This window comes from Colletotrichum godetiae (assembly GCF_030913485.1).
Source record: "Colletotrichum godetiae strain CBS 193.32 chromosome Unknown BDP55scaffold_32, whole genome shotgun sequence".
In the NCBI taxonomy this organism is placed as follows: Eukaryota; Fungi; Ascomycota; class Sordariomycetes; order Glomerellales; family Glomerellaceae; genus Colletotrichum; species Colletotrichum godetiae.
Window position 1 is genome coordinate 160,911 of NW_026851280.1, and position 12,546 is coordinate 173,456.

Consider the following 12,546-nt stretch of genomic DNA (forward strand, 5'->3'; position numbering starts at 1 on the left):
AAAGGTAGTTTGGGCTCTTGGCTGTACACGGTAACACGGTACACATCCCGTAGTTGGGGAAACACCGCGCCCATCGCCGTCCGCAACTACACTCGCAAAGCCGCATCTGCGCTACCTTGTGGTATCGGTCATCCTCCGAGCCCAACGCACCACCAAAAACTCAACCACCAAAACACCACACAGCAAAGTCTGCCATCTTTTCTGGTCTTTTTTTTTTCCCACTCCGGTCTCCTCTTCCTCAAACTCTCCATCTACGGGTCACATCTCCACTATCGTTCCTACTACTTGCTACTCCGTACCTCTTGCATGCTTCCTGCTGGAGACCGGAGGCGGGCGACTGGAGAACCACATCTCTTCTTGTATTATACGGCCGGTCATCTTCCTGAGGATGCTGCAACTCAATGATCCACACATCAACGAGCCGGGCCTTCGGCGGAATCTCACCAAGCGCAATGGGCCGACGTCCATATGTGCAGGCGCACCGCCGCCGTCATCGCACACCTACACCTGCTGCAACTCCTCCTCCCATGCCGCTGCCGCTCCCCGTCGTCGTAACAGTTGCGGATGACAGAAACCCCGTGTTGTCGGTCCTGTCGCCAGTTTGTTCACGCGAGGAGAAGGATTCATCCCTTCCATACCACTCTCAGCCCTCAACCACCCCTTGTCCTCTAGAGTCTCGTCAACTTCTCCTCAGCAGCAGCAGCAGCAGCAGGAGCAGCGCCCGCAGTATCAGCAGCCTCTCTCACCTCCTCGCCTCCACCCGGGCCTTCTCATCTCTTACACATAGGGTCGCCCTCACCATGCTACAAACCAAGCCCATCCTCCAGGCCCGTTCCACTCTCCTCCATCATATCAAATCCATCATGGCCCTCCTTCAGCCCATCATGGCACCAACTACACGGCACAATGACGAAAAGTTGATACCCAGAGTTGTCGCCGCGGCTACCGCCACCGCACGGCGGAGGCTGACTCTCCCGGAGCGGATCCCCCGCGGTGCGTGGGACTCACACATGCACGTCGTCGACCCGGCCGCCTACCCCTTGGCAAAGGATGCCGTGTACTGCCCCAAGACGCACCGCCTCGACCACGCCCTCGCTTTCGAGTCCTCCGTCGGCATCGACAACATCGTCCTCGTGCAGCCCTCCATCTACGGCAACGACAACACCTGCCTCCTCGACGCTTTGCGTGCCCTCGGTCCCCGCCGCGGCAGGGCGGTGGTGGCTTTCGAACCCGGCAGCCTGTCTCAGAGCACACTGGCAGAGTGGCACAGGCTTGGTGTAAGAGGCGTCCGGATCAACCTCTCCTCGGCGGGCAAATCTCTCAACGCCATGGAGCTCGACTCCTTACTCCGCCGGTATGCCCACGACTGCAAGCCTCTGGACTGGGTGATTCAGGTATACATGCCCATGTCCATGATCGAGCTTCTCGAGCCCATCGTCCCGACACTCGGCGTGCGCGTCTGCATCGATCACCTCGGACATCCCAGCATCAAGGACATGCCGTCACACAATCCATACGACATGAAGGGATTCAAGTCCCTGGCCAAGCTGCTCCGAGCCGGAAACACGTATGTCAAGTTATCGGCGCCGTACCGGTTGAGTTCCAAGGCCGACCATAGTGATTTGGAACCGATTGCGCGAGAGGTGCTTCACCTCCGGGGCAAGGACAGAGTCATCTTTGCGACGGACTGGCCCCATACTCGGTTCGAGGGTTTAGATATCCGGCCCTGGATGGAGACGGTGCTCGACTGGTGCGCGAAGGACGATGTTCTGGTTGACAGGCTGTTCAGGGGTAACGCGGAGGATCTATGGAGTGCCCGTCGCAGCAGATGATGCATTACATCAGCGATATGTTTTTGCTTGGCTTACACCCTTTGAATAGCCTGCATTTTCTTTTACTAGCATAGCGTTGCTGCATGGCGGTTGTGTGGTTTTTTGAGCGGTTCATTCACCAAGCAACAATTACGTCGGCTTCCGACGCGACACGATTTTATGATCATGAAGAGATACAGAATTTGTAATGATGGCTTTAGCTACGACTCAACTTTTTTGCACTGTTCTGGTGATGTGGTATTTACTTGGTACAGGGGCGATTACGGTGCTGTCTCTTGGGCTCGTGTAAGTGCGTGTTTACGATAGTCTCGACTAATGCGGCTACCACCGCAACTCTGGAATAAGGTTTCCTACGTATTGGTAACTCTTTACCCCTGTAAGTCTACTAGGTACAGCAACATGTGTAAACTTGGCCCATGATACCCTGAGGCAATGAGCCGGTAGTCTTTTTCCTACCACTTGGAGGCTAAAATGCCGACCCTTGCGATTTACCACCAGCAGCCCCAGTCTCTCAAGATGAATGATAACATGAGGGGACGTGGCAGCGCCGCCAAACCTTGAATTTGGAAAGAGACGGCCCGATAGTTCGGTGTTGTGTCCGCACCCCTCGGACGCGGGGCAGGTGGGGCCGCATTTTGGAAATTCTGGAGGACGGCGTGGAAGAAGTATTGTTCAAGACACTGATCAGAGAATCTCGACATTGCCCATATATATTAGTCATCCGATGACATACCGTCTACCAAGTTTGCGATAGGGACAATCCAACGTGAGTATCGAGGTGCTCAAGTCGATAGGCAACCCTCAACTCGCATCCCGGCAACTGGCGGCCTTGTGATTGCCTCCAAAGACCGAGATTTGACATTGCATGCCCGCTTGCCCGTCACCGCCGGCGGAGAAGAAAACGCCACTTCGGCGGACGCATCTTTCGGACTGCAAGGTCAACAAAGCAGCCCGTCTTGGAGGGTTCTGGGTCGGTGACGACTGACAGTGTCAGTGACAAGTAGGGTCCGGGGGCGGCTCCACTCGCGGACGTGGGACCGATTTTGGTGCAAGTCCGATACTCGAGCCTACTAGAGTTGAAATGGCATGGTGTCTGGAACTTTTGCGGGTGGTCCTTCTCAAAGCACGTCTTTCGTGGCAAAGATCTTATCATGGATAATGGGCCAGCGGGATTACGGATACGCACCGCTTAACAGAGGTTGTGTGGGCTACCGACCTGAGTTGTTTTGTGACATCTAGGCGGGATGATTTAGACCGAGGACGTGTAGCTACGGATAGCACGGCTCGCGGTGGGCGGGTGGGATCAGATAGTATCTTCAGACATATTTGAGATAAGCTAGCTTGATCTTGATTGTACATGTATCCTCATCGTCTACTTGTTGCGGAACCGAGCTTGTCCAGGCAGTGCAGAATTCTTGCCCGCGGGGTCTTACATATCCGGCACCTCCCAAGCAGCTTATCAACCACAGTAATATACGCCCAATTGTAGAATTGTATAGAGACGAAGGAAAAACTGCGGATAAACAAAATCGAACTTCCTCTCTAAACCCCACACAATGCCCATGGGGGACTTTCCAAAAGGGCAAAGGAACCCCGGATTCCCAAGCAGCCGGTCAAAATTGCCGGATATGTACGGATTTCAGCATGGTGAATCCTACTGCAACGTCCCCCAGCTTTCAGCCAGCGTAGCCCGCCACCAAGCCCGACCTCCGCAGAATGTCTGTCTGACAAGGACTCTCCGAGTTCCGGTCTCTTGGGAAGAGGACCTGGAAGAGACCATAAGGCATTTATTATCCAAGGTGGTCGAATCAGGCAACAATAGCCTCTGGGATACAAGTGCAACACTCTAATGTGCTTTCCCCAGGAAGAAAGGCTTGTTCTTGGCCGTTTTGACTCGTGTGTCTTGATAACCCACCACATAACCCCTGGGGTAGTATGAGCTTTGCGGGGATAGCGTCGTTTCAAAGTCGAATCTGGAGAAGGCGACGAAAAACTCCTCGACCCCTATCAAGTACTCCGTATTCATCGTGCTTACTGGCAACCCGCAACAGTGATACAAGGGAAATGTTCTTCCTGGATTCACGTCCGATAACGAATATCAAAACACCGCGGTTGAATTTTCACCCTCTACTACTTGAAGCCTCCACTACAAATTAAAGATACCCCTCCTCCTCCGGATCCCACAACTACTTGCCAAGGGGTCCCATAAGACGTTTCCCCTCCTCTCCACAACCCTTTTGTAGATCCCCTCCATCCGAGGCACGAACGAATCGTTGATGCATCATACCCCAGGCCTTGCAGCTGCCCATCGCCGAGAGGTCACCTGCAAGTGCGGGCTGGGACTGCACTTGGGCACAGGCTCAAAGCATCGGGTTTCCCGTTGATCACAGCATCTAGGAGGGCCGTGCGAACGAAGGAATCTTGGCATGGTTACCTCAGGGTGTTGGTTGCCGATGGCCTCTCAATCTGTGGCCTCAGCGAGACTTGCAGCAAGCTATGCTGACAGCCTGCTCTAGAAACTCTATGGTGATATTTAATAACAATACTCCGTATAGAGTTTGGCAAAGAGACTCAAGAGACTGGCAGCATGCCTGCCAGTACGCTTGGTCTGTGCCTCTGGATAGTTGATTGTCAGCTCTCACATAGGGTTTTACCCACGGACGTATGAGTTCCCTACTGCAAGGAAACAAACCCGCGCGGAACATTTCCTACATGTTGAAAACTCAAAAATTGAAAATGCAGATCGCTTGTATATTGATGTATCTGTCTTACGGCCAAAAGCCAAAAGGTCATGCCCCCTCACGGGATTGAACCGTGGACCTTCGCATGAAGTTCCGAAGTACGAGTGCGACGCTCTACCACTGAGCCAAAGGGGCTTTTTCAAGCTGATACAATGGAGCTTCAGGCGCGATTATTTCGGCAACAATTTCCAGCTGGCCGGCTATGCTCAGTCGGGTCCAATGCAAGCAGTTTCAAGAGTCATTCAACGTCGCGTTTGCAACGAAAAGACACGACCACCAAAGCAAGCAACCGGCCTCACCGTCTCCTCGGTGAACTTCCATCCATCCCGGCCCCGGACCATCACCGACATTAACCCCCCCGAAACTTACACAGGAAGAACAAGCTTTTGTTATTTCATCGGCTACATGCGCACGAATACCCTCAATCCCTCGGTCCATGTCCGCGATAACAACCTCGGCCATCCCCCGTTGGCGTTGCCGGTAAACCGGAGGGTCTCCACCACAGATCCTCAGCACCATCGAACACATGGCGCGCAAATCAGATATCCATAATCTCCATCCGTCCACGGGCGTCTCGGCCAGAAAGAAAAGAAGTTGCGCAGAAAAGTGTCCACTTTGCGGTTCTGTTTCTGGAAATGTTACTCACCGTCCAACCTCATACAAAGTTACGATGGACTCGCTCTTGAGACTTTACAGCGAGACTAACAGCGAGCATTTCCTGAAAATCTGCTACTCTTCGGGCCCTTTCTCTTTATTCCATGGAACTATCCGTAAACGGCGCCGTAGTCACGTGCGCAAAATCTTGTTTCCTACCCTTGACGAATCTTAGCCAAACTAGGACGCGGAATGGGAGAAAAAAAAAGATTTCCATTTTTATCCTGTCATCGCAACCTACGAAACTTGGCAAACTCACTCATACTTCCAAATGTTCAAACCGGCCGGGACCCCGAAACACCGCCCTCGGTAAACGTCCCGTAAAGCCCCATCTTCCCCTCCATAAAGTATCAAACTCCCATAACGTCGGAACGTCCTTCCGACTTATTCAACCTCGGACCCTGGCCGTGTGTCCTACGGCTTACGGGAACCATCTGATCCATTCACCCAGAGGACACCGCACCACAGTTTCGGTACCGCTGGTTCTCTTCTCAACCTCCCTACCCAGATTCAAACGCGTCAGACTATTTCCTAAAAATGGAATCCGACTCATTGCTAGGAGCGAGTGAGTGAGAACGAGAGTGAGATACAGGGGCGCAAGAAACAGCACATGCGCACAGCGTCACACCCGTCTCCAAGCCTAGGACCCCGGCACTTCGGCCCTCCGGCTCTGATGATACCCCGAACGACATCCGCTCGCCCAATGAGTCCCAAGATCCCATACCGCTATGCCGCAAATGCCACATGCCAAATCTCTCTCTCTCTTCCCTTGGTCCCTAGGCTGCTCGGTTCACAGGCTGGGCTGGCCTCCCCATGTAACCTCCGGACGCATCTTGCATATACGCGCTAGTCCCCCCAGATTTTCCCATGAACGGAAATCCAGAACCCAATCCATAACCCTTTGCCTTCCTCCTCTATCCCACTTACTCCGCTCATTCACTCTCCTGGGCTCCCGCACCCCTATGAGAAACTCTGAACTGCAGTCCGTCATCATAAGAACCTCCGTACACGATTCTCTATGGTTACACAGCTCGGAAGTTGACCGAGAGCATTTGCAATCGCGAACCTTGAGAACCATCATGGGGGAAGATCTGGACTCCATATGCATATCATCAGATCACCGCCCTTGTCGCCCCCCGTCTAACCCGCCGAGCCTAACCTCACCGATGATCAAACGCCAGTGATCATCGTCGACGTGGCGGAGGACGCGCAGGGCTGGGCCCAGCTTACACAGCCTTCCCGACTCCAGTTCCTCCCCCCAGTCGCCGTGCAGTCACCAGTGCTTCAGGACAAAAACCACGCAAGTCGTGCTCACGGAAAAGTGAACCCATCTCCACGGATGCGGTCTCTTGGTCTCTTTGCTTACCCACGAAACCCTCGATAAGACCAACCAAGAAAACAAGATTGTCCAAGATGTCAAACACTGGCACTCTTTACCTTAGCTCGAGACGGACGATGCCCGAGAACCTCAGACACTGAAGCCGAAAAAGCATCGCCGTCGCAATCAGACGATAAGCCTCCACGTACGGAGTACCTTACACGGCAATCGCTCTCCGGCTGCCCAAAAAACTGCACAGCTCGGAACATGCCCGAGTGGAGCCCCCTCAACGCCATCCCCCAGGCCCAGGGCCCGGTGACCGTGCAGGCTCTCAACCACTTTTTCCAACGGTCACTCTCCGGGCCTTCGGGGGAAAGAATGGGGTACTGCGCGCAGGAAATGGGCCGATGAGGACCGGTATGCCAAAAATCGGGGCTTTCTTTTGGCTGCGAATGATGGGGGGTGAAGCGAAAGAGGGACGGTCATTGCTCGTTATATCATGACGGCATTCCGGGCTAAGGAAAGGAAAATGGAGTGACGACACGGCACGCTGACGCGAATGAGATTGCCGACATTCACCGAGGCTTTCGTTCGGTATTGAGGGAAGACTCAGCTCCGACTAGACTACATCAGAACTGATCAGATCATTGCCCACAATATGGAGCACTCTGGCGTCTTGACCAAGATCGTGGCGGGTGGTGTTGCGGGGGTTTCAGAAACGCTTGTTACTGTGAGTCGACGGTCTCATCACCCATGTTCCCCGGCGACCTGCGTCTACACACTCACTCACTCACTCACTTTTCACCTTCCCACTCAATGTATCTTACCAAGAAATCGGTCATGCGTGAATGATACGAACATGAGATGAACACACATACAGAAAACTCTCTAACACCAAATCTCTTGACCCAATGTAGTACCCAGCCGAATTCGTAAAGACACGCCGCCAACTACACTTCAAAGCAACCGCCAACAATGCAGCATCCGCGACAGTAACAACTCACCCACCGCCCAGCTCCCTCGCCATCATCCGCGACACGGTCCGCACCTCGGGTGTGAAGGGAATCTACTCCGGCGTCCAGGCCCTCGCAGCCTCTAACGCCGCAAAATCAGGCATCCGATTCCTCGCCTTTGAAACGACGCGCTCAAAGCTCGACGCGTTGGCCGGCACCTCGGGATCAGGACCGGGCAGAAAGCCCCGCGCGGCGTGGATCAACATCGTAAGCGGTCTCAGCGCCGGCGTAGCAGAGTCCATCGCCGTCGTGACGCCAGGCGAAGCCATAAAGACCAAGATGATCCACGCCGCCGCCGCCACCTCTTCCTCGTCCCTATCCTCCACTGAAGCCGCAGGCAGCCGACTCGCGAACCGCGGCCTCGTCAGCGCCGTCAGGGTCCTCGTCCGAGAAGAAGGCATCCGAGGCCTGTGGAGCGGGTTGACGCCGGTGCTGTGCAAACAGGGTACCAACAGCGCAGTCCGCTTCACGACGTTTGCGATGCTCCAGGAGCGCGTTGCGGCGCGGTGGCCTCAGCTGGAAGGCGGCGTCGGGAGTACGCTTGTCTTGGGCGGGATTAGCGGTGTCTTTACGGTGTATGCGTCGATGCCGTTTGATAATATCAAGACGAGGATGCAGAGCGTGCAGAGTGTTGACGCACGGTATACTGGTATGATGGACTGCGCTGCGCGGATTTGGAAGAGTGATGGGGTGACTGCTTTTTGGAGGGGCACGTCGCCGAGGTTGGTGAGATTGACTGTAAGTTGCTATTGCTGTGCGGAAAAGGGGATGATGACGGGACTGGGGTTTTTGGCTAACATGGATGTGTATAGCTCTCGAGCGGCATCACGTTCACGGTCTATGATCAAGTGGTGCGTCTGATGAAGCCGTCGCAGACAAGTCAGAAAGCCAACGACTTGCAACGCCTATAAGAAAAGCCAGAAATGTCGCGGACCCAATGTGGCGGAATCTTTCTTTCTTTTCATTTTTCGGTCATTTTGGTAAGTGACTCTTTGATGTATAATTGATGCATAATTGGATGCGATTTTACTTGTTTTGCTATTCATCTATCGCGCCAACTCTGACGCTCAACGGTTCTATAGAAGACATGGTCTGGAAGACCTGCGGATCAATGGCAAAGGCCTCGGGGCCGAGGGTGTCGACAAAGGGGAAGTTGTAAATCTGCTCGGGGGAGCTGGTGGCCTCGGGGCCGGGCGGCACGGAAGCGGGGGGCATGTTGTTCTCGGCGCCGGCGCCGTGTCGGCTCTGCTGCGGGATGCCGTAGGTTGCCATCGGCGGCGTCGCGGCCGTCTTGGGGAGGCCGAGGGCGCCGATGTCGATGCCTAGGCCGACGAGCTCGCGGGTGATAAGGTTGAGGGCGCTGCTAATGACTAGGGGCGGGGTGAGGTCAGTCAGAGTTCGGAGTTGGATCTGGCCCCCCCTTTCCGTCTGGAATATGTCGGAGGGAAGGAGAAATGCGTTGATGTCTGTACTTACCTGGGTTGATACGCTTCACGGATGCCAGGATACGGACACAGTACTCCAGCCTGCGCAGCGCTTGCGTGTCCTCGACGCTGGACTGCACCTGGAGCAGGAAGATGGACGCCGCAATGTACACGCTATACGAAAGGGAGAGCACGCAGTGGCTGATGCCGAAGGAGCGGCAGAAGAGGTCAAAGATGGCGATGATGCCCGTCGCCGAGGTCACGCACTCGCCAAGGTACCGCTGCACCGGCTGCAAGTTGTCCCCCACACTTCCTCGCTGGGACAGCATGGGGCGGTAGAGGAGAATCTTGAAGGTGCGATAAAGCACGCTAGGGTCCCGTTGTCAGCATTTCAACTTCAAACTGGGGTGGACGGCAGGGCTGAACCGGACTTACTTCAACGTGATGATGTGCGATGGCGGCGCCAGGGCTGGGAGGGCCGTAGGCTCGATCTTGAGGTGCGGAGGAAGCTCGTCCCACCATTGCCGTAAGGCGACTTCTTGCTTGGCGAGACAATCCTGCATCTCGGCCTGGCTGTTGGGCCGCACGGGGTCGTACATGTGGACGAGGATCTCGTTGAAGGTTATCGAGAGTCGGCACATTTGCATGAAGCACGAAGTGGAGTGCGCCGCTGCGGGGGGATACTTCCAGCCTCCTTCCGGTACGACGCCAAACGGCGTCCACGACTCATTCTCAGCCGAGTCGTCAACTATCATCATCATCATGTCAGTCAGCACACGCAGAACTTTCTAGGCCAAGAGAGGGACGACATACACATAATCTGCGGTGGCGACACAGACGTCTGCTGCAACGAAGGCGAACGCCCAAGGTACAGACTAATCATCTTGTCCCAGAAATAACAACTCCAAAACAGCCGGTGACGGATCTCGACGTCCTCGTCAGCGAGCTGCACGGAACCGGGGTACCGCTGCCCATCAACGCAGATACCGAGGTGGTCAATGATGCGGAACGCGAGGCCGCTGTACGTCCACGCCTGGGCGCTGTTGCCGACGCTGCACTCCTGCGCGCTGAGGAGTAGGAGAGTCTGGACGGTGGGGATGGAGCAGACGCCCTGGCTGAGCTCCTCAAAGACCATGCTGCGCGCGTGCTTGCCGAAGAGGGCGCCGCCGTCGTAGAACTCGTCGAGTTTTTCTTTTGTTGCTGGGTCGCTTCGGCCCCAGCGGATGGAGTGAGAGAGGACTGCGTTCATGAGGGTGTGGGAGTAGTATGGTCCTAATGTCTGCATGTCACCTGGAAGAGATGGTTAGTTTGGGGATGCTGGGAGGAGGAATGTGGGCGTCCTAACGGGTAAAAGCAGGTCTGTAGATGAAGTTGAAGAGAGGTTGGATCCAGCACCAGTGGACGTTCAGCAGATATTGGAACGGTTCCTAGACGAGTATCAGCTCGGCTCACAAATCGCCTTTCCGCAGCCAGTTGACCGGGATCTAAAGGGAAGAACCATACCGGTATATCGGACATGTTCTCGAGCGCCCTCTGCTGCCAGGCATTGGCCACAAGCCTTTCACGCCTCTGCATAGCCTGATCCGATGTCGACTGCTGGTCCCTCGAGCCAGACGGCCTATCACTCGGCAGCTGAAAGAAGCTCGTCGAGCCATGATAGGTAATGGCGCCCTTGTCGTCGACCTTGAGGCCCTTGAAGCTCTCGCTCACGGACTCTTCATCCTGCGACTCAAAGTGGTGAGGATCCGTCATGGGCGACTGACCTGCCGACGGCCCGATGCTGGGCGATGATGTTCGAGAGGGCTCTGATGGTCCGGCTCCGGCTCCCGCCCCGGATGGCGCGTGAGCCCTCGCTGCGGCGAGCTGTGCCTCTAGTTCCTTTATACGATGCTCCAGCCGTGACGTGTATGACAACGTCGGGTTACTTTATGTCCGACATGGTCAGCACGTCTCTCATGTTACACAGAGGTGGGCATGGAAGGTGAGGGGAGGAGCGCATGATGAATTCAGGCTGCATGAGATTGGGGAAAACTCACAGTTTGTAGACGCACTCATCCGCGCGGGCAGCACACCGATTACATGTCGGCTGCTCTCCGCCGCATTTCACCTGTCGTCACAAGTCCGGGTCAGCATCAGCTCATACAGTCGTACTCCGATCCGTTCGCGATGCCGCCGTGCCGGAAGTTGTGATGTCCGTCACCCCGATTCGCTCCCCCGCTCTTCCGTGCCGTGATGCCGTCCCCCCATTGCTCACCCAGCTCCCCGCCGTTCTCCTGGGAGTCGATCCCCCGCCATGTAGTGTATCCCAAGCCTGGTTACCTCAGGCAGGATCATCAAACATTGACCGAGCCTCCGCTGTCCTCCACGGACCCGGGTGGTGGCAGGGGTACGGGTTGTGGCGCGGAATGCGGGAAATGAGGCGCACCACGGCGGAGGGGTGGTGCCGAAGAGAGACAAGGTGGGGGACGGAAAGGACTCAAAATGCGCGCGAGAAAGACATAGAGACACAAGAGAGAAAGAAACAGAACAAACGTACCTTGCGACGACGACATGGTTCGCACGAAAAGGCGCTCTTCTTGATGGCCCTCGTGGAGGACATGGTGATGTTCCATGGGCTAATTTTCTGCCTTGCCCTCTGCTTGCGCCTTGGTCTGGGTCCCCGTAGTTGATGCGGGACGGAAGAAAGTTGAACTTGCGCGCCCTGGGGGCTAGTGGAGAAGGAGAATAGCGAGATCGGGCTGGGCCTCTTCTCTATCTGTCCGTGAGGTGGTCTGCTTGAGCCTTGTTGAGGTCCTATGGCTGGGATGCGGCGCTTGCAATTGACCATTCCAATGGTGAGGTGACTTAGGCTGCGCAGGCGCTGCGCCTGGAACGGCTTCGGCCGGGTCGGGAAAGTCGGGAATCGCGGGACCGGACCCCACTCTTCAGCACCTTCTCTGCTAATTTTCCGCCCTAAGGCCAACTGTGACGCGCCTGAGACGTCCCATGAGCGAATTTGGATCCACTCTAAAGGTCTTCTAACCAATCGTCGGCCTCAGCATTGATTTTAGATCCACTACTTTCTCTTGGTCAGCGGCTTTCCCCGATACGTCTCTCCGATAATCGCCCCGCCACGGTGAGTGGATCCCTTCACCGAGATTCGGCCCTACGCTCTCCACCGATCGAGGTGTAGGTGTCACTCACCGAGACGCCAAGACTACATAGAACCTCAAACACACCTCACGGTATTACTCGCCTTCCCAATCTCTAGATTCATTTCCCACTTCACTTTCTAAGCCTCGCGAAGTGCGCTTGGAATCCAAGTGAGGCCTTTCGTCTTCCCAGGCATGGCGAAGGCCAGGGCCAGACAACCGGGCACGCCAAGCCTTTACTGCGCCGTAAGATTGCAGTAGAGATCTCAAAGGGGACTGGTCTCCGGGCCTCTCTCCTTCTTGATCGAGACTCGACTGAAAACCGAGTGCCTTATATACAAATCTCACAGCCCACAATCAAGATGAACTGGATTGGATTTTCGTGTTACTAAGGGAAGAGTTCCAGCCGCTAGATCAAGCCAGTAGAGATCGC

General features: G+C 55.3%; 4 protein-coding genes and 1 non-coding gene across 5 annotated transcripts; 3 read left to right on the forward strand and 2 right to left on the reverse strand.

Moving 5' to 3' along the window:
* Window positions 1-863: 863 nt before the first annotated feature.
* BDP55DRAFT_556747 (amidohydrolase) lies at window positions 864-1,832 on the forward strand (the record flags this gene model as incomplete). Its single annotated transcript, XM_060569621.1, has 1 exon — window positions 864-1,832. The coding sequence occupies one exon, from the start codon at window positions 864-866 to the stop codon at window positions 1,830-1,832; it is 969 nt and encodes a 322-aa protein (XP_060427222.1).
* A 2,587-nt stretch (window positions 1,833-4,419) lies between these two features.
* Window positions 4,420-5,125, forward strand: BDP55DRAFT_634166 (uncharacterized protein; the record flags this gene model as incomplete). Its single annotated transcript, XM_060572636.1, has 2 exons — window positions 4,420-4,429; window positions 4,479-5,125. 2 exons carry the CDS (start codon window positions 4,420-4,422, stop codon window positions 5,123-5,125), a joined length of 657 nt encoding a protein of 218 aa, XP_060427223.1.
* Window positions 4,625-4,708, reverse strand: BDP55DRAFT_t232. The gene has a single exon. It is a non-coding gene; the product is annotated as a tRNA-Thr (tRNA).
* A 2,078-nt stretch (window positions 5,126-7,203) lies between the features above and the next one.
* Window positions 7,204-8,469, forward strand: BDP55DRAFT_695519 (mitochondrial carrier protein; the record flags this gene model as incomplete). The annotated part of the gene is made up of 3 exons (XM_060577475.1): window positions 7,204-7,243; window positions 7,950-8,296; window positions 8,371-8,469. The coding sequence occupies 3 exons, from the start codon at window positions 7,204-7,206 to the stop codon at window positions 8,467-8,469; spliced, it is 486 nt and encodes a 161-aa protein (XP_060427224.1).
* Window positions 8,470-8,639: 170 nt separating this feature from the next.
* Window positions 8,640-12,189, reverse strand: BDP55DRAFT_670589 (fungal-specific transcription factor; the record flags this gene model as incomplete). Its single annotated transcript, XM_060575393.1, has 7 exons — window positions 11,519-12,189; window positions 11,019-11,089; window positions 10,486-10,906; window positions 10,328-10,409; window positions 9,796-10,272; window positions 9,418-9,730; window positions 8,640-9,351 (listed from the first exon to the last, which is right to left on the reverse strand). Coding segments are annotated over exons 1-7 (2,057 nt in total), but the record flags the coding sequence as incomplete, so codon positions are not given.
* Window positions 12,190-12,546: the final 357 nt, after the last annotated feature.